The following is a 26,814-nucleotide window of genomic DNA, read 5'->3' on the forward strand; positions in this document are numbered from 1 at the left end:
ATTCCCATCCCTAATCATCTGACTTCACAAGTTCTAGAAATCGAGAAAGAGAAAAACATTCAGCTCCACCTAAGCCATTTGGGAACCTGTTGCCTATTAGAGCCAATCTCAACTTGTCTTGCAGAACCTACCTGCTAAATACCTGGAAAGGTTCTCCTATGCTCTAGTAGACAATGATAATGGTGGTTTGCATTTCTAGAGTGATTGACAGTTTATGAAGCATTTTCTTCTCCTAACACCTTTGTGAGTGATGGAATAACATGGATGAATCTCCCCATTTAAGAGATGAGGAAAATGAGGCCCAGAGTGGTCACAGCATGATTCATAGATTCATAGTTAAATTTATAACCTCCTTTTCACAGTATTCCTAATGGATAGGTTGTATCTGCTTTTAGTATTCCCATTTTAAGAATAAGGTAATTAATTCTCAGAAGGATTTGTGTTGGCCATGGAACCCAGGCTTCCCTGACTCCAGGGCCAACTTTCTTCCTGCTACATTTCACAGACCTTTGATCTACAGCTGAAAGGGGCCTCAGGGGTCATCCATTCCAACTCTCTTATTTTACAGATAAGGAAATTGAGGTCCAGGTTGGTGAAGAGATTTGCCTAAGGTAGTTAGCTCCAGAAGTGGAATTTCAATCTTAACAAGCAGCATGATCGAGTGGTAGAATTAGGATGTGAAATAAAGAGTCCAGCTTAAATCTTGTCTCTACCTTTATTCCCTATGTATATTACAATGGACAAGTCTCAGTTTGTTTCTCTCTATATAAGGAGGGTGGACCACTGATATGCCTCAGGTCCATGCCAGCTCCTGATCTGACAAATGGGGCCTGCTTTTTTCTCTATAAAGGACCAGGGGAAGGGTTTACAGAGAGGAGTCCTCACCAGGAGTTTTCCCTCCTGTGAGTGGCAAAAGCTAATAACAAAGCAAACCGCACACTTCTCACGATCCCTTGGACAAATCTGGAACACTGAACGCCTGATCACTTGCTACAGCCGTGGGCAGTAATTCAATGAACACATTTTCAATAATGGAGATTTGATTAGGCTACGTAAGGCCATGAATGACATACAATTATCCAATACCGTTAATGATCACAGTGAAGGAGGAAGCATGTAGGGAAGTGGAGTACAGAGATAACAGAGGCAATATTAACTAAGTGGCTGGTACGCAGGCTTTCTGGGTGGCATTCTTTCTGAAGAACTACTCTGAGAGAGAAAAACACAGCAATCCTCGATCCCCTCATTAAGGTCTAACAGACGCCATCTTTTCTGCATTAGCCAGCGCAAGTACAATTGTTATGTGCCAGCCATCGCCAGATGAGGAAATCTTTTCAATGTATTGATTTATTTCACTTCCTTAAATAGGTTATTGATCCTCTCCTTCCAAAGATAAAGAAAAAAAATACTTTTAATCTATGTAACTGGTTACAGTTTTAAGTTCTTTCCACAGCAGCCACATGGTAAAGTGGTTAGAACCCTGGGCCTGGAGTCAGAAAGAACTGAATTCAAAAATGGCCTCAGACACTTACTAGATTATGCCCCTCCCCGAGTCACCTAGCCTGGGGCTGCCTCAGTTTTCTCATCTGCAAAATGAGGGTGATAATAATAACCCCAACCTTCCGGGGTTGTTGTTAGGATCAGATGAGGTAATATGTGTGAAGGGCTCAGCATGGTGCCTTGCATGTAGTGGGTGCTTAACAAATCTATTTTTCTTCCTTCCTTCTCTCCTTTCCTTCCTTCTCTTCCTTTTTCTTTCCTTCCTCCCTTTCCTTCTTTCCTCCTTCTGTCTATTCCTTCCCTTTTTTCCTTCCTTCTTCCCTCTCACCATTTTCCTCCCTTCCTCCCCTCCCCTCCTTCCTTCCTTCGCTCCTTCCTTCCTTCTTTCCTTCCTTCCTTCCAGAACATTTCCTCTTAGGTGTCATGGTAGTAGAGTGGAAAGAACACTGGCTTTGTAGTTAGAGGACCAAAGCTTAAAACCCGTCTCTGATGACTGCTACCAGTATGAACTTGGACGAGTCATCTTAACCTCTTTTGGTCTCAGTTTCCCCATCTGTAAAATAAAAGGGTTGTACTAGATGGCCTCTGAGGTCCATTCTAAATTTATATCTGTGATCCTAAGAGAGATGTTATAATGGACTCAGAGTCAAGAGATGCAAATGTGAATGCTGACCCTTCTACTAATTCGCTGTATGGCTGAGGACAGATCCTTTTACATCCCTGGACCTCAGCTGCCTCATCTGTAAAATGCAAAGGTTAGGATAGGTAAGCTCTAAAGTAATCTGACACTAGCAAACATAAGGAAACATTTCTTATGCTTCAGTGTCAACTGACCTAGGAGGAACCATCCTTCATGGTTCTAAACCATCTCATTCCAGAAGCCCTCCACAGAGTATCCATCTACCCAGTACACTGGACACTTCCTCTGATTCCATGAATATGCAGAGTATACAAAAGCAGCTTGAGGTTCTCCATCTATGGCTGTACAACAGAAAAGGTGACCTGCCTTGCAGTCAGGAGACCTACCCTAGGCATTTACTGGTGGCTGGTTGTGTTATGATGGGAGTTTCAGCTTGCTAATCAAAATTACCAACACTACCTACAAATGTTTTCCTTGACGCTGTATTTTAAGCCACTGCAAATCAGTTTTCCAAAAAAAGCATAACCTTACTCCCTATAGAACATTTTATTTGTGCTTCCATGATATACTTCTCATATATTTCTGTGGTTTACAGTCCTTTGAGTCTGTGTCTTATCCCCCACCAACCCAAAGCTCCAAGAAGGCAGGGACTGACACTTGTCTATGGACTGAGGTAAACAAAGGCTTGCTGAATCAAACAGAAATGAACTGAGTCAGTGTTGTCCAATGGGCAGAGAGATGCACTTGGCATCAGAAGGACAGAAGGCTGAAGCCTGCCCTCAGACGCTTACTTGTTTGTAGGTCTTTGGTCAAGATGACACTCAGACTCTCCAGCCTCAGTTTTCTTACTGGGAAAATGAGAGTTTAGACTCGATAACCACTAAGGCCCCTTCCAGCTTTAAATCTGTTATACGTGAATGAGGCCAGCACTGAGAAGAATCCTGCTTCTGTCTCAGCCTCACGTGGCCCAGGCCTCCAATGTGGCCCATACATGACCCTTCCCTTTCCTGCCATCCTATCATGTACCTGGTTCCATTCAGTCTGTCCGCATTCCCCCAAATGATGCTCTAAAAATCAGCAGGCCAGTTTCTGTCTCTGGCCCTCAGGCTCTGGGAATTTGAGGACAGCAAAGGGGCTGAGATGCCAGACCTACCTGGTTTCCAGTGGGATGTTGCTGTTGAGTAACCAGTTGTCTTGCGCATGGGCAGACTCTGGGGGACCGACGGGGGGCTCTCCGGAAAGAGAGTGGTCTGTCGGCGCTGGGCTGGGGTTGCTGCGTGGCGTGAAGTTCCCTCGATTCAGGGAGCTGATGGAGGCGGCGTGATGCTGGTTGGGGGTGTGGGCATGAGACAGTGGAGGAGGTGGAGTCCGCAACCTGGACGGGTTCTGAAGGCTTGCTGGGTGATCTAGGAGACAAACAGGCCTGTCAGGTCGGGGACACTCATCTAACCCTGAGCATTATCAGCAGGAAGAAAAAGCAGAGTTTAGTCAATGGGGCATGGGAAGCAATAATATAGTGTTACCGCTCAGGGAGAAGGGGCACTCTCGGATTTTGTAAAGCATTGGATCTACCCAGTGAGAAGAAGGAGGATGAGGGTGAAAACACTTTTCTGGAAAGCACTTTATGGTTTACAAAAGGCATCCTTCACAACAACCCTGGAATCTCTTGTGGCCTTCAATATGCTGCCACTTCTACCAGAAGCCTGCCCTGATTCCCCCCACTTAATAGTGCCCCTTTCCCCGACATTACTTAGTATTTATTTTGTGCACACCTTTATATTTGCATATTGAGAATAAAAGGGAGATACCATATATGAAAGTACTTTTGAAACTTTAACAGACCTTATCAAAGCAAGGGATTCTATTTATTTGGAAGGAACTGAGCACAACAGACCAAATGCCATTAGGCAGGAGACGGAGCTAAATGGTCTTTAAGGTCCCAAAGAATTGTAAGGTTCTATGGCCTGGAGTCAGAAAGACCTGAGTTCAAATCTGGCCTCAGACACTTACTAGCTGTGTAACCCTGAGCAAGTCACTTAAACCCTATTTGCCTCAGTTTCCTCATCTGTAAAATGAGCAAGATACTTAACCCTGTTTGCCTCAGTCGCTTATCTGTAAAATGAACCAGGGAAGGAAATGGCAAACTACTCCAGTATCTTTCTCAAGAAAACCCCAAAGGAGTCAAGAAGAGTCAGATATGACTGAAAAACCACTCAACAACATGTAACTATAAGCCTGGGGGACGTCATTGGCAAGAAAGGAACATCCAGGGACAATTAGGTGGTGCAGTGAACAGAGCACTGGTCCTAGAGTTAGGAGGACCTGAATTCAAATCTGACCTCAGACATCTGACACACTTACTTGGGCAAGTCACTTAACTCCAATTGCCTTATTTTCTCACCTCCCCCCAACCCCCCAAAAAAGGAATAACCAGAAAATCCACAAGTCAAGTTTAAGGCTCCGCCCTCTAATAACCTTGAGGAATACTGTTCAGCCTACCCTCACACAGTGAAACACACTAATAATAACTAGCATTTATATAGTGCTTTAAGGTTTACTAAGTGTTTTACATATATGATCTTATTTGATTCTCACAAAGCCCCTGGGAAGTAGGTATTACTATTATCTTTCTTTTTATAGAGAATAAATGTTTGTGGCAGGACTGGAACTCAGGTCTTCCTAATTCCACATCCAATGTACTAATCCACTACTCCCCCCTATACCACAGAGCAATTTTTTCAACATTGAGAAAGCAGCTACACTGTGAAAAAGTAGGTGAAGTCATCTGGTATCCTCAATGCTCTGTGCTGTAATAATGTTATACAAGCACTGACCTTGGAGTAGGAAGACCTGAGTTCAAATCCTGGCCTCTGATCTTTATTATCTAAATCATTCTAGGAAAAGTATTTAATCTCTGAAATATCAGTTTCCTAATTGTAAGGAGAATACTACCTCCACTAATCAGGACATTTGGAAGAAAAGGTTTTGTAGACTTTAAAATGCTATACAGATATGAATTGTAATTATTACAACACAACCCAGAAATCTCATGTTAAAGAATAAATAAAGATGCTGTTTTGAAAGCTTAATGGGAATATAATTATAGCCAAACATTAGCAGAAATATAATTACAGGGAAGTGTCTTATAATAATAGCAAGCAAGCATATAGTGCTTTAAGTTTCCTATATTATTACACACATCTCATTTGATGCTCACAACCACCCTGGGAGACAAGTTATCCCCCCCTTTGTTTGCTTTTTTTTGGGGGGGGGGGTAGGGCAATTGGGGTTAAGTGACTTGTCCAAAGTCACACAGCTAGTATCAAGTGTCTGAGATAGGATTTGAACTCAGGTCCTCCTGACTCCAGGACTGGTGCTCTCTCTATTCACTGCGCCATCTAGCCTCCCCAAGTTATCCCCTTTTAAAGAAAAGAAAACCACAGCTTGGTGAAGTTTAGTGACTTGCCCAGGGTCACACAGCTATAACTGTCTGAGGCTCGATATTATCCACTTATCCCCCAACTGCCTCTTTCTGCTCAGTGTGCTATAGTAGATGGGCCAGAATGGATTCTGCAGACCCAGGTTTAAATTCTGGCTCGTACACTTTTCACCTATGTCATCCTGGGCAAATCCGCCTCCTCATTTATAGGATGGGAACTAATAATTCTCGTTTTCCTGCTTCACAGCAGCATTTGAAGAACATGCCTTGTCATCATCAAGACCTAAGGAAATGGGAATTCTTATTAATATTATTACAAAGAGCAGACCCAAATGCTTGGGGAATGCTGATACACACAGGGCCCTGTCTCTGGGGAGGCCCTCCCAAACACTTTCATTGGAATTCTGCGAGCACACTGAGGAGTTACTGGCAGAGAGATGGACACTTCAGGTTAGAAGGAAGGTTCCGTGGGCACCACGTGATTTATCCCAGACTGACAGACCCCCTTGCCATGCTTGGGGTCTACTTATACTACCAGCAGGACTTTCATTATTAAATAAACCAGCTGCCCCAGAAATAGAGGTTATGGGACTGCTGGGCTTTAAAGCTGCAGTGTTGCGTTTGGATAGAACCACAAAGATTTAAGAAATTTATCAAAACAGAATGACCTTCCCTTCCCCCCTCAAAACAGGCTGAGAGGCAGAGATGGCAAAATTGACCTCTGAGGGGTACAAGGGAATCGGAATCACAGATCTGGGAGGACACTAGACTGTGCTGGATCAATGACTCTGTCCAAGAGCCAAGGCTCTGCTAATTGAGACAGGCAGTGACTCAAACATAACCAAACAGGGCACCAGACTGCCTTGGGTGAGCGATAATGGATCCCTAAACCTCTCACCTCCAAGCCACTGTTGGAACCCAGACCAAGTAAACAGGAAGTATTACAGAGGGCTTTTTCATCGTCTTCAACATTCATTCAGTCAAGTCACAAATGCATTCATTCATGTAGCAAATAGTGATTAAGCACCTACTATGCATAGAGACCTACTGTGTGCATGCTAGGAAAAATACAAAGACAAAACACAGTACCTGCCATTATGGAGTTTACAGACTAGTCAGATACAAACACCAATAACCACAATACACAACATGAGGTCTAAACAAAGTGCCGTGTGAAGTCCACAGAGGACAGTCGTTGTCAACAGGAGAGATCGCAGCAGACCTCCTTCTGGAGGAGGTGGCATATTAAGGTGAGCTTTAAAGAAAGGGTAAGTATTCAGCTCATGAAGAGACAAAGTTTGGACATCCCAGGTATAGGGACTGGAGTGAGCCAAGGTACACAAGTGTGAAAGTGAGGGCGCGGTCAGGAAACAGAACAGTCAATTTTTAAGAGTTCAGCTTCCTTTTAATTACACTTTTAAAAAAATTACATTCTTCTATTCACCTTTCTTAATTCCAAACTGCTATCAAATTTGTTGTCCCAATTCACAGCTACACCAATAATGTATTAGTATACCGGTTTTCCCATAGGCCCCCTAACACTATTCCCATCTTCAGCACCCTCGGCATTGTTTTAATTTGTGATTCTCTTACTATTTGCGACCCATTCACTTTGCAGAAGAAGTAAACAAAACTCGAGGAGGGGAAAGAGATATGCTTAAGGTCACAGTCCAAATCCAGAGATTTTTCTACTACACTAAGCAGCTAAAATAAACAAGAGGAAGGCTGCCATGATTTAATATTCAGATTAAAAGCAGATGAGACCTATTTTAGCCCAGATTCTCTAAACAAAGCCATACATGGGGCTTCTCAACAGGCCTAAAGGTGAAAGCCCATTTCTGTCCTAGATAAACACTTGCATCCTGAACTCAGCAAAATAAGGATGTGCTGCCAAATTCCATAACTCTCTTCATTTGACAGAATCCTGAAAGGAATGAGGCCTTTCTGTTGTTCCATCAGTCAGGAGTATTTATGGGACACCCACTACAGTGCAAGTCAGAAGCCACGGTCTCTATTTTCAAGAAGTTTTTAATTTAAAGGAGGTGGGGAGAGGGGAAGGGAAAGACAGTAGGAAGGATAACCCTACCCTATCGCCCACAAAGAGAGAGCACCAGGAATGACAATTAGCAAAACCACAAGGTAGGATCCTGCTTACAAGGTTATGGAAAGCTAATTGTTCCAGAGATTTAAACATTTAGTTAGTAGCAGAGAATAAATTAAAAATGGATTTGAATTTCCTCACTCCTACATACATACCCACCTTTCCAAGTGTTTATATCACCCCTGCAATCCACCCAGAAGATCTGATTCAAACCAGAGATGATTCTTCATTGAAAAAATGAAAACAGTGGGACATGTATGTATCTACATCATGATTCACAGAGTCCACTCACGGATACTCTGGGCCCTGGACAACATTGTACTGATTTGTATGACTTTGCTCTAACACCACTTACCACAGTAGTACAGTTATCCCTTTCACATCACAAGGGTTAGGGGTATGATGGGATATGGAAACTCTACATAAAATTTTTTGGCCCTCCATGAAGTTTTTCTTTTAAGGGGTGTTTACATGATTAAAAAAATCAAATACATCGATATTATACAACATTATAAATATATTTTATGCATTTCTGAATTTCTAAACTTTTTCTGTGTTGTCTGCTGATTTTCATGTGTTGTCTGCAACTTCCACAAAACTCCCCAAATATTCTCATTTAATTATTTATGCCAACCCTGCAACATATTGAAACCATGATGGGGAAAGGCATGATATAGAAGGGATAATTGTACAAGGCCAGAGACACAGATCAGACGACTAAGAAATGTGGATTCTCTGGAGTGTCACTGGTCTGACATGACTCCCCATTTATAACCACCCTAACTAACTAACCAGCCCACCAAGCAAGGAAGGGTATCCCTGAACATGCAGGTGAATATGGAGAGGGATACTTCACTAGTTCAAAGGTATCTGATTTCATCTATGTGAACACCACCTCCACCTCCACAGATCAGAATCCCCTCTACACCTTTGGGGGCCTTCAAGTCTGTTGTGGCCCCCAAATGTTCTTCTCTAGGGGTAATCTGCTAAGGAAATTCTCTCAGGTGAGCTGGGTCAGCTCTTAGATAATATTGCATGACCCCACTCACACCTGAAGTCCTTCTAGCTTGAATGAACCTAGTAGAGAATGTAGATTTTTGAGTACCCACGGTTATCTTCCTGCCATGAAAAGAATTAGTATTCAGATAATGATGTATGCTGCAGGGTGTCCCAAAATCTTAGTGTTATTTTTAGCTTTAATAATAGCTTAAAAGCTTTAAGCTATTACCTTAAAATAGAGACCACTTTAAAAAAATTACATAGAATATTTATAATAATAATAACATAATATTTTATATGAATATATCTATTTATGTAGCTTAAAAGGTTTAATAGTTTTAAACTGCACTGAGACTTTGGGGACACACTAGATGATAATAGTAATGGTAATAGCTCACATTTATATGATGCTTTAAGGTTTGAAAAATCATTCAGCATTTTCAGTATAAGTATTTAATTATCTATATTTTAAAGAAAAAGAAACCGGCTCAGATTTCCACTATACCTCTCTATTGGGGGTCACTAAGTGGTACAGTGGATAATGACAGACCTGGAGTCAGGAAGACCCGAGTCCAAATTCAATCTCAGTCACTTACTGATTGTGTGACTCTGGGCAAGTCACTTAACTTCTTTCTGCCTCAGTTTCCTCATCTTGCTGTGAGGATCAGATGAGGTAATTATCTGTAAAGTGCTTAGCCCGGTGTCTGGCACATAGGTGTTTTATAAGTGCTCATTCCCTTGCCCTTCTTTCTCCTATACCAAACAGTCCTTCATGTATCTGTAGATGCACGCCGACACGCCAGCCTGGAGTGGTGTGAAGAGGGCTGGGCCTCCACATCTGGAAGACTTTGGACCTGGGGCGGCGCGGCCAACTTTCTAGGACTCTAAAATAGCAGATCCCATGCACATCTGCTTTGGTAGACAGGAGTCACTACACGAACTACATCACGGGTACTGACCAAAAGAAAAGCGATATGTATGTATACATGAGTCTATAGATAGTGCTGTAGAAAGTGCACAGCAAAGGGACATGGGAAAGTTAAGGTCAGGTCCATTTATGAGGTCTGTGACCTTGGGGGAATTAGATAATCTGACTTCCTGTTTCTTCACCTATAGAATTAGAGGGTATGGACTCGATGATCTCCATAGATAAATGCAGCTAGGTATCTATGTGTGTCTACATACACAGGGCAGTAACAAAAAGAGAAAGCTATCCTCAAGAGGTTTTGGACACAGATAGAGTGTATTCAACAGGGAGCAGAGAAAAAGGAAAACAATGTTAACAGTGGAGCAGGGCCACTGAGGAAGGCCTGAGCCCCAGGGCCTGTTTACATAGAAAGCAACAGAAAGCATCTCCTCCTGAAGGCAGAAGCAAGCAGGCTGTTCATTTAGTGCCTCTAGAATGCTAGAAATGAGATGGTAGGCAGACCAAACCCTGGGAGAATTCATGCTCCAGGGTCTCAAGCTGCTAAGCTGGGATCAACCTGGCTCAGCCATCTGATGTACAACTGTATGTATAAATACATAAAAACAAGAGGTCCCCACTGCTGAATTATTTTAATGTTGGGGTAGGTTTTTTGCTTTTTGGAGGGGGAGGGCAGGGCAATTGGGGTTAAGTGACTTGCTCAAGGTCATGTGGTTAAGTAAATGTTAAGTGTCTGAGGCCGGATTTAAATTCAGGTCCTCCTGACTCCAGGGTTGGTGCTTTATTCACTGTGCCACCTAACTGCCCCATATTTTAATGTTTAAAATGCCTTGATGGCAGTGGATGGATCAACAGGCTAGAAGTATGGAAGACCTAAGTTCAAATTCAGCCTCAGATACTTACTAGTTGTGTGACCCTGGTCAAGTCATTTAACCTCTCTTTATGTTGGTTTCCTTGTCTGTAAAATAGGGATAATAATAGCACCTACTTCCTAGTACAGATAACTGTAAAGTGATTAGCACAGAGCCTGGCATACAGAAAGTATTACATAAATGTTAGCTATTATTATAATTCAAGTGAACTAAATGTACCATGCATTAATTAAGCACCTAGTGTGAGAAAAGCACAGTGCTAGACGCTAAGGAATTAAAAGACAGAAAAGAAAGGAAAGTCTGCCCACAGAGAGTTTACATTCTATTTTAGAAACTAAATGGCACAGTGGATAGGCTACTGGACTTGGATTTGGGAAGATCTGAGTTCAGATTTGACTTTAGACCCTTATTAACCCTAAGTATTGACCCTGGCAGGGGGTGGGAGGTAGAATTCAGTTTTCTTACCTGCAAAATGGGGATAATAGTAACATCTACCTCCCAGAGTTGTTTTGAAGATTGAGATCATCAATGCACAGTGTTTTGCAAACCTTAAAATGCTAGCTATCATTATTATTATTATTGGAAAATAACAACTATTCTCCCCACTACTACCCCGAAAAATACTATATGCAGAATCTATGTATTACTCCCACCTTACTGATGGGGTCAGAAAGGTGAAAGGGCTTTGTCTAGGGCTCAAATTGGAGTCCATATCTCCTGACTACAGATTCAGAACCCTTTTCTCTACTCCATCTCATTCAACAGTCAATAAATCCCACACAGGCCCTCTAGGAAATGGGGAAGGGGCTGTTTGTGCAGTGAGAATGAGAGAAAACAGATGGACAGTCTGAGCGCTACAATGGTGCCCTGGAGATATTAAAAGAAAAGCCTGCGGCATTTTGGGTGGATCCTCTACAGGAAGGCTTGGCCGAGAATCATGGTGGACGTGAAGGCATGGCAGAGGGAGGGGAGGCTCTGGTCTGTGGAGACCAGAGAACCCACTTAGCAAACATCACCAAGCATCTAAAAACACACCTTTTGGGGATAGAAGTATGAGAAGGAATCCCAGAACTGTAGCCTCTCAGGGCAGGAAAGACCTTCTGGTCCAACTCTCACTTCACAGATGAGGAAGAAAGGGCCTTGGAGGCTATAAAATCCTCCCTGCAATAGAGGGTGAGGGCCTCACAAGAACCCAGGTCTCCTAACTTCCAAGCTGGTGCTCCTTCCACATTAATGGGCTGCAGACCCTCAGAGTGCTGGGAATACTGAACAATAGGCACACAGCATTTTAATTACAAAGGGCTCACATAGAACCACTCAGTCTTAGACACAGAAGCCTGGGCAGTTCTCTCTCAAGGGCAGGGCAAGTGCTGCCAATCAGTTAAAAATAAAACAACAACGGCAACAACACAACCCTGCAAGTTCTGCCAAAATTAAGAAATCAAAAGTTTAGAGCTGGAAGGGCCTTTGGAAGCCACTGAGTCCACCCCCCGCCTTCCCCACCTTTTACAGGTGGGGAAACTGAGGCTGAAAAGGAATCAAGTGATTGCTCGGGGTCATACAGTTAATAAGTGTCTGAAGACTAATAAGTCTAAGCCCAGCATTCTATTATCCACTGTCACCTGGCTGCCAAGGAGTCTAATAAACAATTTTTATTAGCAAGCTGGATACCCTTATTATTTTTCAGTTGTTCTGCTGGTGTTAGTCATGTCCAATTCTTTGGGACCCTATTTTGGGGTTTTCTTGGCAAAGATACTGGAATGGTTTGCCATTTCCTCCTCCAGCTCATTTTACAGATGAGGAAACTGAGGCAAACAGGGTTAAGTGACTTGCCCAGGGTCACACAGCTGGTAAGTGTCTGAGGTCAAATTTGAACTTGGGTCTTCTTGACTCTAGGCTTGGTGCTCTATTCACTGGGCCACCTAGATGCCCTCTTATTATATTAATGCAAAAAAGTACTGATTAAGCCCTTACAAGGTATTGTCAGCAGCAGAATATGAATCCCAGGCACTTAACACAGGACCTGGCATATAGAAGGCTCACAATGCTTGTTGCCTAATTCTTTCTGGCTCCAAGTCTAATAATCTACTCCTTATACAATGCTGCCATTCAACTAAATAAGTGAATAACTGAATTAATGCATTTACTCACATAACATAATTAATAATTAAGTAACCAATACAATAATAATAGAGGAAGCTATGTGTACACAGTCAAGAATATTAATAAATTTCAGGAAGATTATTTACAGTCTTTACCAAGGACATACTAATAAAAATGTGGTTTAAAAAACAAAGCCACAAACTTGTAGAATAAAAGCCCAGGCACAGAAAGATAATCTGCCAATAAGTTTGATTGCTGGTTCTTTGCAGACATAAGAGGCAGGGGGCCGACTGGAGTGCCGAAGTTCAATAATACTAAGGGGAAGACAGAGACGACAGAGAGCTTGCTACTAAGGGCTTAATGAAGACCCCAGTGAGCTTCACAATCATTAATAGGCCTCTAATGATTGTCACATATGAAATATGATATTTAATTATCATAAAACATTAAATTCCTGATTGCTCACGAATGCCAAAAAGAAAGAGTTGTTTTTGTTACATTAAAATGTCATCGACCACTGTGGACTTGGTTACTCCAGACACAACAGTGCTGAGACAGTGCTGGCTAATGAAGCTTGTTCTCCACAGCCAATTTAGAGAGAAAAAGGGCTCTTTGTCATCACATCAACAAGCCTAGGGTCGAATGAATGCAGAACATGATGAGGCGGCCAGGGAGGGGGGGGCAGGATAAATCTCAGCCCCACGGCTCTTCGATGGGGTTAGTGCAATGATGCCTCAAAGACGGGTGTTTTCAGGGGTGCAGGCCACCCATAGGGTGCAAAAGGAGATGCTTCTGTGGTCCTTGGGGGCTGCTCCCCTAGCTGGAAAACACTCCCTCCTTCTTGACCCTAGCTGCTGGCCACCCTGGCTTCCTGCAACACTGGGTTCAAATCTCAACTTCTGCCTTTCTTCCTAGTGACTCAGGCCTTCCTCCTCCTCCTCCCTGCTGGCTCCTATCTTCCGAGATTGCCTGCCTTCTCCTCTGTATACCTGGTGGACATCGTTTGTTTCTCCAGGAAGAATGTGATAACTCTTTGAGGGCAGGAACAGCATTTTCTGCCTCTCTTAGTATCCCCAATGTCTAGCATAGTGCCTGGCACATAGTAAGGTCTAGGTCTTGGAGGAAAGGCACAGCATCCATTACAAAGCCCAGCCTTGGAACCTTTCCGGTATGGTTGCATCTGCTGGAGTTTGCGCTTCACTGGCAAAGCCTTTGAGAAAGTAAAGGCATCTCCAGGCCATGACACAGCACTGGAGAAGGACCTGAGACAGGTCAAACCGACCTTCTTTCCACTGGGTTAATCCAACAAATAGATATGGACAGGCAGACAGGTAGAAAGCCATGTAATCTTAGGTGGATGGGACCTCAAAGGCAGTTAACCTTCTCCTTAATGCATCAATCTCTCCAACACAATCTTCACATACAATCAGCCTCTAACTGAAGACCTCTATTCATAGGGAGATTATTGTGTCTGACTCTTCGTGACCCCATTTGGGGTTTTCTTGGCCAAGACACTGGCATGGTTTTCCATTTCCTTCTCCAGTTCATTTTATAAATGAGGAAACTAAGGCAGCTAGGGCTTAGTGACTTACCTAGGGCCACACAGCTAGTAGCTATCTGAGGGCATATTTGAACTAAGAAAGATGAGTCTTCCTGGAGTCTTCCTGACTCTAGGTCCAGTACTCTATCTGCTGTGTCACCTAACTGCTCTAGGGGTGTCTGCCACCCTCCCACCCTAGCTAGGGAGCCCATGTCCATTTGGGGACTGCTCAAGATGCAATGAAATATTTTTCATTTGCTGAACTGAAATATTCTTCTCTATAATGTCTGAACATTGGTCCTACATCTGACCTCTAGAACAAATCTAATCTTTCTATCATATGACCTCCATCTGGACATGTGAAGGTAATGATCCTACCTTCTTTACTGGCTCCCAAGTATTCCCTTCCATAGGCTAAGCATTCCTAGCTTCTTAGACTAATCCTCCTACGGCATGGTCTCCAGTCCAGCACATCACGCTGGTGAGTCTACTTGGGAAGTGCTATGGTTCATCCGTGTCCCACCTATAATGTATAGGACAGAGGTGACTGGCCAGGGAGGAAAACAGATCCAAGCAGGATCTGTCTTATACTACTCTACCCCACACCCCACCTCCCTCTAAACAAATGGAAAGGTCAATATCCAAAATGTCATTTCCAGAATTATTGCTGTTGTTTATCCTTCATTCTTGAAGAGGACTATAACATCAGCCCTCCAGAATTAAGCAAAAAGACTAAGTACCATAACAACCTAAGTCTGTATAATGATGGTGATAAAAAAAAATAAAAAAGAATACAACACAGCGTTATTCTGAGAAATAAAAACGAAATATGTGGTCAAAATCATCCGCCGTCTCTTCAGGCCTCTATCTTGGAGTGGGGCTCCCTACATGCTCACTTAGCACACAAGAAAAGCCCCCATTCCTGCCAGCTGATGCTAGGATACCTTTCATCACTTCCTAATCCCCTTCTTCCTGCCGTTCACACCTCTTCTGGTGGAGGCCCAGTGACCATCCAGGCAGCAGTTCGACCTCAGCCTTTCTCAGTAAGTCTCGGGCCCCACCAACATATGCTTCAAGTGTTTAGCTGAGAAAAGTTCCCATGAGAACCAGAGCTCTGTCTTTGCGCTCTGAAGCGGCAAAGCCCCTCTCTACATGAAAGAAATTTAAAGAGGCTTGTGATACCACGATGGAATGACAAGTGGGAAGTCGGCATGCCCTGGAATATGTCTCCTCACGCATACATCACTGCTGGCTTCGTGGCCTTCTCCAAGCCCTTCTCGTTTCTCCTGCTCTGAAGTCATCTGGCGTAATAGCTGGTATCTGTATAATGTTTGAGTCCTGTCTCTGCCATCCAACCAAGCAAACTGATAGATCTGGAAAAGTCCTAATGTCCAAAATTAAGTCCAAAGACCACATACCACCATAACTACCAGGATCTGAATATTGGTAGTAATAGTGATAATGAAAAAATAAAAAGAATCTGATAAGTCTTTGTCCTAAGGAATAAAAATGAATTATGTGGCCAAAACTGCTCTCCATCCCTTCTGGCCTCTATACTACCATACAATAAACATTTATTAAGCACCTACTGTGTTCCAAGCACTGTGCTAAGTCAGAGCTGTGTGGCATCAAGGAAGTGACTGTCAGCCTCAGTTTCCTTATCTGTAAAATAAGCACAATAATACTTGCATGACCTAACATCCTATCAAATCAGAGCTATGGACCGGATGATTCAATTTTACAAATATACACTGAGCATCTCTTTGTGATCCTCTGTACGTGACTCTGGGGGGTAAAAGTGAAAAACAACTAGCTTTTCTGAGTAAACTGAGGCTCGGAGAGTAAGGGAATTAATTGTCCAAGGTCAGAGCAGAAGCAGCAGAGCTGGGATTTGATCCATGTTTTCAATTCTAAAATTCTATGTTCCAAGTTTCTCCCTACTGCTAACATCTAACACGGCAAGGTTGTTTCCAGTACTAAGGTTCAATAATTCTAGGATTCTATTTACTTGACAAATTTTTTTGTCCACAAAGTGGTCACCACCAATTGTTTCCTACAATCATCATTATCATGGCCAAGATGATTCTTCTGACACTGCATACCTGGCCTGAAAAGGTTATGTGTGTGTGTGTGTGCGTGTGTGTGTGTGTGTGTGTGTGTGCGTGTGTGACACATTGCCAACACTCGAATTCAGGTCTTTTGACTCCAAATAAATACAGTGTTGGATCCATGACACCAAGCTATGTTCCACTTTGATCCTATCTTTCAAGATACTGTCCTGGCTGATGTGTAAAGGCCTCGAGTGCTCTGGGATCAGAGACCAGATGCCCACTACCCCTCTGCAATCCCCTCATTGCTGCTTCCAGAGTTCAAAGTGCTGCTATAACTCTGGCATGCCCCTGATGCTTGGTGGGGGCCGATCTGACTAAGCAGAAGAGGCAGTGAATGTGACCTCTGAGTAGGCATTCTGTTCCCCATCGAGAAAAATGTCATCACAGCACAATGAGAGTCTGGCTTCTGCAGTGGCAGCACTCTGACCATTATCTTTACTGATGGAGCAGAGGAATACCAAGGAGGACAGGGCCTCCTCAGGGTCATAAAGGGAGCCTGAGCACCCAGCTTCCTCCTCTACTTCCAACCACACTGGAGCCATCCCCCCTTATGCATTCAGACCAACACATCCAAAACAAAGCCCAGTCTCTCTTTTTCCTCTCATCCCAATCAATTTCAATTTGTTAAACAGAATTGAGTTGCATCTAATTATAATCAACAGATACTACGGCCCAGTGTTATTTATTAATGCCTGGGCTGTTCGTGGAACACTGAAGCACACAGGAAGTTTGGATAAGAGGGCAAGAAGGCCTGAGTTCAAATCCAGTCTCTGACACTTCCCAGCTATAAGGGCTAGTTGCTTAACCTCTCTACCTGCCTCAATTTCTTCAACTGCAAAATGATGGCCTGTAAAGTCCCTTCCGGCAATAACTCTACAATCCCATGATCTATCTCCTCCTGGCCTTTCCTGCAAATGGGGGAGAGATTGGCAGAATGTAATTCATCCATCCATCCCTTTAGTCAAGCAGTCAGTCTTAAAAAAAAAACAAAACAAAACCCAAACAAACAAAAAACAAACCTTAAGTTCTAATGATGTGCTCTGTTTGATAAAGTGTGTATTGAAAACCATGTTTGTTAAAGGACCAGGGGAATAAATGAAATCATCAATCAGTGAAATGTCATTTCGTTCACCTAGAATGGCATCTCAACTTCCTACGGGCCTTTACCTCTAAAAATCCAACCCCCCTTTAAAGGATCAGAACAAGTTCTGCATTCTTTGTGAACCTTCTCTGCCTACTGCAGCCCACAATCATCTGTTTCTTTTCCGAATTCCTCCTGCATCCTCAGAGCTGGCGCCAAGCAATTTACTGCTTAACTCTTCTCTAATTTCCTGTGTGCTAATCTTGTTAGTACAACTCTACAGTGCAAGTTTCTATAGCTCAGGAACCACCGTACACGCATTTGGTCTGCAGTGTACTACGAGGCACAGTCACAGGAGATTGATTTATGGATTGAATGGACCCGGATGGGCCTGCTACCTCTAAGAAATAAATCCATTTCAACCCAACAGTCACTTATTAAGCACCTACTACATACAAGGCTACTGCCTTGTACACCAGGATACAGAGACTGGTTTTCTTCTTGATCCTGATTCATGACAAAAGGATGGATACAACCCATCCTTCCAAGTCTAGCTCAAATAAGACCCCCTTAAGGAAGCCTTGTCTAATTTCTCCACTCTTCACAGGATCTCACAATACACTGCATTCTTCACAAGTTTTACATTCTAATTTATATTATATTTATCTATGCTGTTGTTCAGTCATTTTTCAGTCATGTCTACCTCCATGACCCCACTTGGGGTTTTCTTGACAAAGATACTGGGGGTGGTTTACCATTTCCTTCTCCAGCTCATTTATAGATGAGGAAACTGAGACAAACAGGGTTAAGTGACTTGTCCAAGGTCACACAGCTAATGAGTGTCTGAGGTCAAATTTGAACTCAGGTTTTCCTGACTCCAGATCAAGCACTCTATCCACACTACCACCCAGCTGCCCTATTTATCTATCATGGTCTTTTAAATTTTTCCTCATCTTTACTGCTTCTTTGGTTCACAAATCAGTACATTCTACTGAGGAAGAAATGAATAAGGGTCTATTGAAAGAATTATTACAATAACAATCACTCCACTATCTGATACTCAGGAGAGAAGAATTCTAAATTGTAGTTATTTCCTCTCAAACTTTCAAAGATAATCTTGTTCACAACTCATAGCAATGTCCCATATTTAAAAGACTGCTCAATTATTCTCTTCCCAGCTCCCTTTAAATCCTCTGTATTTGCAACAGCTTCCAGACTAGACGACCTCTATGGACCTCTTCAATTCTAACATTTTATAATCTAAGGTATCTTCCAATCTGACTGCTTCAATTCCACAAATGTTTATTAAATGTCTGCTGTGAATAAGAGCAGTTATTATATATTATATATATATTATACAAGAACCCGAGGACACAAAACCCAGAACAGTTTCTGTTCTCCAAGACATTCCAAGGGAGATAACTTGTACCCCAAAAAGTGAGCAAAGCAAATACAATTAATTTTGAGGAAGAAAGACTTAACAGTTGGGAGATCAGTTAAGGCATTAGCAGTTAGGGGTTCTAAGACTTGGAGGTGAGGAGGAATACTTTCCAAACACAGAGGACCACCCATAGAAAGGCAACGATGATGTAACATTACATGTAACCGAGGGAAGCAAGTAAACCAGTTTAAATGCAAAGGATAATGCATAAAGGAGGGTGATATTAAGTAAGACTAGAAAGGGTTGTGTCACCAAGACTGTGGAAAGATTTAAATGCCAAGGTGGGCAAAGGCAAAAGTGAGCCACTGGAGAATTCAGAGGAGAGTGACATTGTTTGAAGTGTGCTTTGGAAATACCAATTTAGCAGCTGTGGACAGAAAGGACTGGAGAAAACATTGGAAGCAGAGAGTACAACTGGGAGGTTTTTGAAGTGGCCCTAGAGAAGAGGGATGACAGCCTGAACTTGGGTTGTGGATGTGTGAGTGAACAGAAGGTAAGAGTTTGAAAGATGCTTTAAATATAAAAATGTAGGACCCTTGGCAAACTGATTGGATATAGATGGTGTATGAGAGAGGAAAGGGTCCAAGAAGCGGGTGGTAACTTGGGTATCCAGAAGGGTACTGGTGTCCTTCATGAGTTAATACCAAATGAGATAATTTTTTAAAGTGCTTTGCACAGTGTGTGGTACACAACATAATACTTACTCCCTTCTGCAACCCCTTAAAAGAAATAGGTAAATATGAAAGAAGGGGAAAGATAATACATTTCATGGTAGATTTGCTACATTTGAGATCTCTCTAGGACATTGCAACAGAGATGCCCCACAGCTGGCAACATGGGACAGATGTTCAGGAGAGGAGTTAGGGCTGGATATATATAAATTTGGGAATCATCACTATCTTCTTTATGCATAACTGATTGTTGGTTATGTCCTAAGGGTTTTCCCAGTTTTAAAGTTCTCTTTTCTAGCAATTTAACATCAATGCTCCTTTCCATTTCAAAATCAATGGATGAATCATTCTTTCCATTATTCATTTATTCAGAAAATGTTTATTAATGACATTACAAGGCCAGTTTATTTGTCCTCCCTCATTTAGCTGTGTTTGGTTATATAACAAGCCACCTGAAACCTGGGTTCACAGCTGATTCTTGGTAATTTTCAGGCTCACAGGTCATCAGGTCATCTAAGGACTGCTCCATGCCTTGGGGCAGACATGTAAGGGATCCCCTGCTCTAAGTCAGCCAAGCACCAGACACTGCCAATCTGCAAAAGACCAGCCCTTGCCAGGAAACCCTACACCGGGGCAAAGATCTCTATCTCCTAGAGACACAAAGCTGAATGCTGTTACTGATTCTGAAAACCTGGGCGGTGAGTACAAGAGTGATAGCGCCCTGATTGCTGCACCCAAGCCCCAAGTGGAACGATCACTTACCGGATATGTTTGTGAAGCCAAAAAGAATACTAAACCAATTCAAATACACCGAAGTGTCACCTGCACCAGCAGCTTAACTGTTACCAGAAGTCCTTCCTTTTAGGAGCAAAGATTTCAATCTAGCAACCACCAAACATGACATCTAGTATGATCCACTCAATTTTTCAGAATACCAAAGACATCAAGGGAGGAAATGATTTGCCCCCAAATCATGCAGGTCACAAAGTAGCAGAATTAGGAGGTGAGCTTAAGTCCTTTGATTGTTCAAAATCCAATTCTCTTTTCACACTGATGGAGAAGGGGAAAGACAAAAGAGGGAAAAAAAGGAAAACGAGAGAAAGGGGGAAGAGAGGAGATAGAAAAGGAGAAAGAGAAAATAGAGGAGAAAAAGGAGGAAGAAGAGAATATAGAAAAGGAAGGGGACATGGAGAAGAGAAGGAAGAAGAGAATAGGAGAAGAAAGAGAAGGAAGAGGAAATGGACAAGAACAGGGATTTTTACATAACACTTTAAGATGTGCAAAGAGTTTTTTACATGTGTTAATTCATCTGATTATCCCAACAGCCTTCTGACATAACTGTTATGATGATCCTCATTTTACAGATGAGGAAACTAGGGTCATTAAAGTCACCTCCCCAGGACCACACAACTAGCAAATATATGAGTCAGAATTTGAACTCAGGTCTTTTGGACTCCAAATCCAATAGTCTACACACTAGGCCATCTAGTAGCATCTAGATCTATGATCCCATCATATTCTTCGATCTCAATCAAAATTCTGCACCTCTCTTATGAATTTAACCATTCTCTACTTTCTACTATAGCTATTAGGGGGCTGGTTTAACTTCACTAACAAGAACAACAGGACCTCCCATTTCAATAACGTTTCAAGGGTTGCAAAGTATTTTCCTCAAAACTACTAGGAAATCAGGAGCGGCTGTACCACTGTCTCCATTTTGCAAATGAGAAAACAGAGGATCAGAGCTGTTCTGTAATTTGACCAAGAATAGCGTTGTTCAATCATTTTTCAATTATGTCTGACTCTTCGTGACCCTATTTGGGTTTTCTTGGCAGAAATACAAGAGTGGTTTACCATTTCCTTCTCCAGCCCATTTTTAAGGATGAGGAAACTGAGGCAAACGAGGTTAAGTGACTTGCCCAGGGTCACACAGTTAGTAAGCGTCTGAGGCCACATTTGAACTAAGGAAGGTGAGTCTTCCTGATTCCAAGCCCAGCACTCCATCCACTGTGCCAGCCTGTCCTTGATGGGGACTGCTGGTAAATATAAAAGACAGTGCTGGAATCCAGTGGACTACATTCTATGACCAGCGCTCTTAGCAGCTCCTTAAAGTCAGGCACCCCATCTTAGTTGGGTCTCTCTCCCAGAATCTGGCAAAGGGTTTTACACATGTAGTTGCTGGTTCTTAATCAGCATTTGCTGAATGAATGTTTAATGAACTGTTAAATGCAGTACCATTTTTATTTCCCTAGAAGATGTTTATCAATTGACAATCTATGAAACTCTGCCATGAATGAATAAAGCACTAGGTTTGGAGTTAGAAGACCTCGGGGCAAATGCCAGGTCTGCTGCTTATTATATGTGGCACAAAATCATCCTGTGTGTGACCTTGGGCAAATTACTTCACCTCCGTGAGACTCGGTTTCTACACTTACAAAATGGAGGCGATTATCCTGGTACTACTCTTCTCAAGAGCTGTCACAAGGATGAAGCCCTTCATCCCCGACACTTCAAAGGCCCCAGCTATGCTTCGTTTCTCTCTGTAGTCCTCATCCATCTTCTCAACAGTCTCTCCAGAGACCCTCCTGCCGGGCCCAGAGGAAGTCTGGAAGATTTAACCCTTTTTGCTCCAGAATTTCCACCTGGGGCTCCAGAGGCTGTCCTGACAAGTGACTCCCCCACCAATTCAGACAGACCCCCAACCACATTTCACTCTGCTCCCTGGCTATCTTCTCAATGGCCTTGCCAGTCTTTACTACCATGACCATACTCCTCTTGTCATGCAGACCTAGAGTCACAATCAAATCAACTCTGTCACTGCTTTGAAAAGGCAGTATGTCAGCACATTACTCCTTATGACCCCACTTGCCATCCCTGTAACTTTGTGAGCCCAACTGCCCCTTCGTCTATCTGTTGTCTACCCCATGTGAATATAAGCTCACTGAGGACAGGAACTATCTTTGCTTTTGCATTTGTATCTTTGGTACTTAGCCTTGGCACACAATAAAGGCTTAATAATTTTTTTTCATTCATTCCTTCACTCGTAGCATGCACAGACCCCAGGAGCTATATAAACAGTAGTAGTCATTATCATCTCTTTCGCCCAGTCTTTCTGGGAATCTGAGCACCTGGGTTTGAATTCTGGCTTTGATACTTAATACCTACATAATTCTGGATAATCTTGTAAACTCTCTAGAACTGTTTTCACATCTCTAAAATGAGTTCCATTCGACAATCTCTAATGCTCCTTCCAGCTCTAAAGCAATGAATCATGTTCAAAACCTTGTGATATTTCCAGTTATTCCCTCAACCCAGTCTCTTAAAGGCAATGAGCTACTAAGAGCCTGTGATTCTATTTCTATATTCATCTTTCACACTCATTTCCTCCCCTCCATTCATACTAATGCCCATCTAGCAGCATCTAGATCTATGATTGCATGAAATTCTCAGAGCTCAATCAAAATTTTAGCCTAGTATAGGTTATCACCATCCACATGGTATTCACTTCCAAAGAGGTTTTTCCACCTTCACGTTCCACATCCCCCCTTCCAAACAAAAAAAAAAAAGAAAGAAAGAAACGCATCCTTTGTACAGATTGCCCCTCTTTTCCCTAACAACTGCTTACCAAGTGAAGTTCATGCTGGATTTTTGGTTTGCATTCAAGGCCCCAGACAATCTCACACTACCCTACCTTTCTGATCTGATCTTCCATTACTTTTCTTTATGCACCTGGGCTTTCCCACAGCTATGCTTTTGTCCATGCTGTTCCCTGTTCTTGCTTATTAAGTTCCTACCAATCATTTAAAGCATGCAACAAACATTCATTAAGATGAGGGTGATTTTTCAAAAAATATAGTTTAGATAAACCAAGGTCCCTGCCTTCCTGGATTCTAAAGGGGTAAGACACAAACAAAAGTGAACATAATCCATAACATTATAAGATAAGGGTATCTGAGAGGTGCGGAACAAAGAAAAGAGATAGTAACTCAACCCTAGTTTTCTGATTCCAAGTCATAGCCCATTGACTCCAACACAAGTTCCATGCCTTTGCACTAGACCTCAGAAAAGGCAGCAGAGACCCTAGTGTGGATGAACTTTAGAGCCAGACAAGGCCCTGGAGATCATTTAGTCTAATGCCTTTTTAACAGATAAGGAAATTGAAGCCTATAGAGATTAGTGGCCTTCTCCAAGTCACATAGGCTAGACCAGTGGGCCAAATGTAATAAGATGAAATTTGATAGGGATAATGTAAAATCTTATGCTTGGATTCTAAAAATCAATTTCACAAGCAGAAGATGGGTAGGCTTGGCTAGAGGGCATTTCATCTGGAAAAGATGTTGATATTTCAGTGACCTAAGTTCAAAGTATGCCATGATGACAAAGAAAGCTAATCTGACCTAAGGCTATACCGAGAGTCATATTATATAGGACTTTTCAGTCGTTTTTCAATTGCCTCTGACTACATGTGACCCCTTTTCAGATTCCCTTCATAAAGATACTGGATTAGTTTACCATTTCCTTCTCCAGCTAATTTTACAGATGAAGAAACTGAGGCAAACAGGTTAAATGATTTGTCACAGAGCCAGTCAGCATCTGAGGCCGGATTTGAACTCAGGAAGATGAGTCTTCCTGACTCGAGGCCTGGCATTTTATCTACTGTGCCACTGAACTGCCCCAAGAAGTAGTAGTACTCTGCACTCAGATTCCATCAGGTCACACCTGAAATCCTGGGTTCAATCCTGGTGATCTATATTTAGATAGATATTAACAAGTTGGGGAGCATCCAGAGAACTATAATTGACATGATGAAAAGCCTTGAAATTATTCTATATGAGGATCTCTTGAAGAATCTGGGAATGTTTAAGCTCAGAGAAAAGAAAATACTGGGGAGAAAAGGAGTATTTTTTATTTTATTAGAAGGATTCCTTTTGTTCTGTCCAATCCCAGAGAGCAGAACTTAGGGCAATGGGTGACAGCCTGCAAAGAGCCAGAGTAAGGCTTGATATCTTTGCCAAGGAAACCCCAATGTCACAAAGAAGAGTCAGACAAGACTGAAACAACTTGACAACAACAAAAGTCTTGATAAAAGGGGAAAACAAATAAACAAACAAACCCTCCTAACCACGAGAGCTGTTGCAGAGGGGGATCTGCTACTTTAAGAGACAGCATGTTCCTCTCTCCAGAGGTCTTCAGTAAGTGGCTGGAAGAACATTTCTTGTAGACACTGTAGAGGGAAGTCTTATTCAACTGTGGATTGGATTAGATGGTCTCTGAGATCAATTCTGGGATCAAAGGCATTTGTGGCTAAGTTAAATGGTGGGGAGTTATTTTTGTTTTCTTAAGTGACTCCTCTTGGTTATTTATGCAATGGAGATTTTTTTAAGACAAAAAAAGTTCCAGAGGAAGAAAAACTCAACCCCTGCCTTCAAACAATCCTCCTTTTCCAAGGCCACATTCTAGAGAGGGAAGTGTGTACAGCTTAGCAGCAGTGGAAAACCCTGGGCCCAGGGAAGGTCTGAGGGCAGTGTCTGCCCTTCTCCACCTGCTCCTGTGAGAAGATTTTTCCCAGGGTTTGTGAATGAGCTATTTTCCCCCAATATACCCTTCCATATCTAAATGGTGCTTGTTTACATACTATGGCAATGAATGACGGGAGCAGAATGCCAGGTAGCAAGAACTGCTCGCTCAGGAGAGAACATGGCAACTTTGCATTGATAATGTCAGAAATGTAGGATTTAAACGCTTTCCAGAAAACTGGAGAATTTACTGCCACTTCAGCTTTAATTCTGATGCCTGCTGAAAAATAAGCTTGGGAGGTTTGAACGATCAAAACAAAGACTAAACTGAATGTATGCTTCAGTTCTGACCCTGTGTCTTAGTGAAAAGTCCCCTTGCAATCACTGAATACAGCTCAGTTTTGCTTCAAGGATGCTGGATCAGAAGTCAGAGGATCTGGGTTCAAATCTAAGCTCTGCTACTTACTATAGGCATGATTTTACTTATTATAGGCATGACTCTAGGCAAGTCAATTAATTTCATGTCTTCCACCTCTATAAAATGAAGAGGCTAGATTAGATTAGATGATCTCCAAGGGGTTTGGCTCAATTAGAAAGGAATTTACAGGCCACCCAACCTTCCACTCAGCACAGAAATATTTTCTACATAATTTCTAAGAGACAAAAATCCCTTTTCTGCCTTTATCCCCACTAAGGCCACACTCTCTTGTGAAAAGACTCACGTAAAATCATCCCCAACTAAGTGGCTTGATGCAAAACCCATATTTGGTCATCTGTAATTACAAAACCTGCTCCCTACACTGACCTCGTGGACCTCAATTAATTAATCAACAAATATTAATTGACCACTATGAACCAGACAGGCACCGTGGGGTATAAGCACAGAGAATGAAACAACCCCTGCTCACAAGGAACTTAAATTTGAATGGGAGAGGTGACAAATACAGATGGGAATATGTACAGAATAAATATAAAGTTAATATATATGTGTATTAAAATAAATGTATCATGTATATGTGTGTTAATATAAATATAAAGTTAATACATATATGTATTTGATACACATCACGCAGAATATAAAGTCAATACATAAATGTGTGTATGTATACATATACAAGATATAGTTAATACATATATGCATTTGATACATATATCATACAGAATAAATAAAAAGTAATATACATATATTATTAAACAATGTATCATGTATATATGTGTTAATATGAACTTAAAGTGAATACATATACATCTATCATATAGGATATAGTTAATACACGTATGTGTATATGTAAATATATAAAATATAGTTTATATATGTATCTGATACATATTTCACACAGAATAAACACAAAATTAATACATAAATGTGTATATGTATACAAAATATTGTTACGTATACATAATAAATATAAATTTAATATGTAAATGTGTATATATATACACAAAATATAGTTAAAACACAGGTATTTGATATATATAGAATAATATAAAGTTAAACATAGGTGTATTAAAATAAATGTATCATGTATATATTAATATAAAGTTAATATATACGTATTTGATACATATATCATACAGAATAAATATGTATATACACATAAAATATAGTTAATGCATATATGTATTTGATACATATACAGAATAAATATAAAGTTAATATACATATATCAAAATAAATGTATTATGTATATATTAATATAAATTTAAAGTTAACACATATATCTGATATATGTATTAACATATTTATATGTGTGTGTGTATACACACATAGATACGCACACACACTCAGAAATTAAATACAGTTCAGAATAGGGTAGAGATACAGAGGGAGTGACTTCCTAGCAGGGAAATTGGCCAGTTCGAAGGTGTGAAGAC

At 41.7% G+C, this 26,814-nt stretch overlaps 1 protein-coding gene across 2 annotated transcripts in view; it reads right to left on the reverse strand.

Moving 5' to 3' along the window:
* TENM4 (teneurin transmembrane protein 4) overlaps positions 1-26,814 on the reverse strand; it is a 1,707,472-nt gene that overhangs the window by 352,845 nt on the left and 1,327,813 nt on the right. For both annotated transcript variants that reach the window (XM_069070949.1, XM_069070950.1), the window contains one exon: positions 3,294-3,546. In XM_069070949.1, the coding sequence (XP_068927050.1) occupies positions 3,294-3,546 (253 nt within the window). The remainder of the gene's footprint in view (positions 1-3,293; positions 3,547-26,814) is intronic.

The sequence above is a fragment of the Petaurus breviceps genome, unplaced genomic scaffold (assembly GCF_028583685.1).
Source record: "Petaurus breviceps papuanus isolate PSGF00001 unplaced genomic scaffold, PetGlider_PUasm1.0 90823, whole genome shotgun sequence".
Taxonomy (NCBI): domain Eukaryota; kingdom Metazoa; phylum Chordata; class Mammalia; order Diprotodontia; family Petauridae; genus Petaurus; species Petaurus breviceps.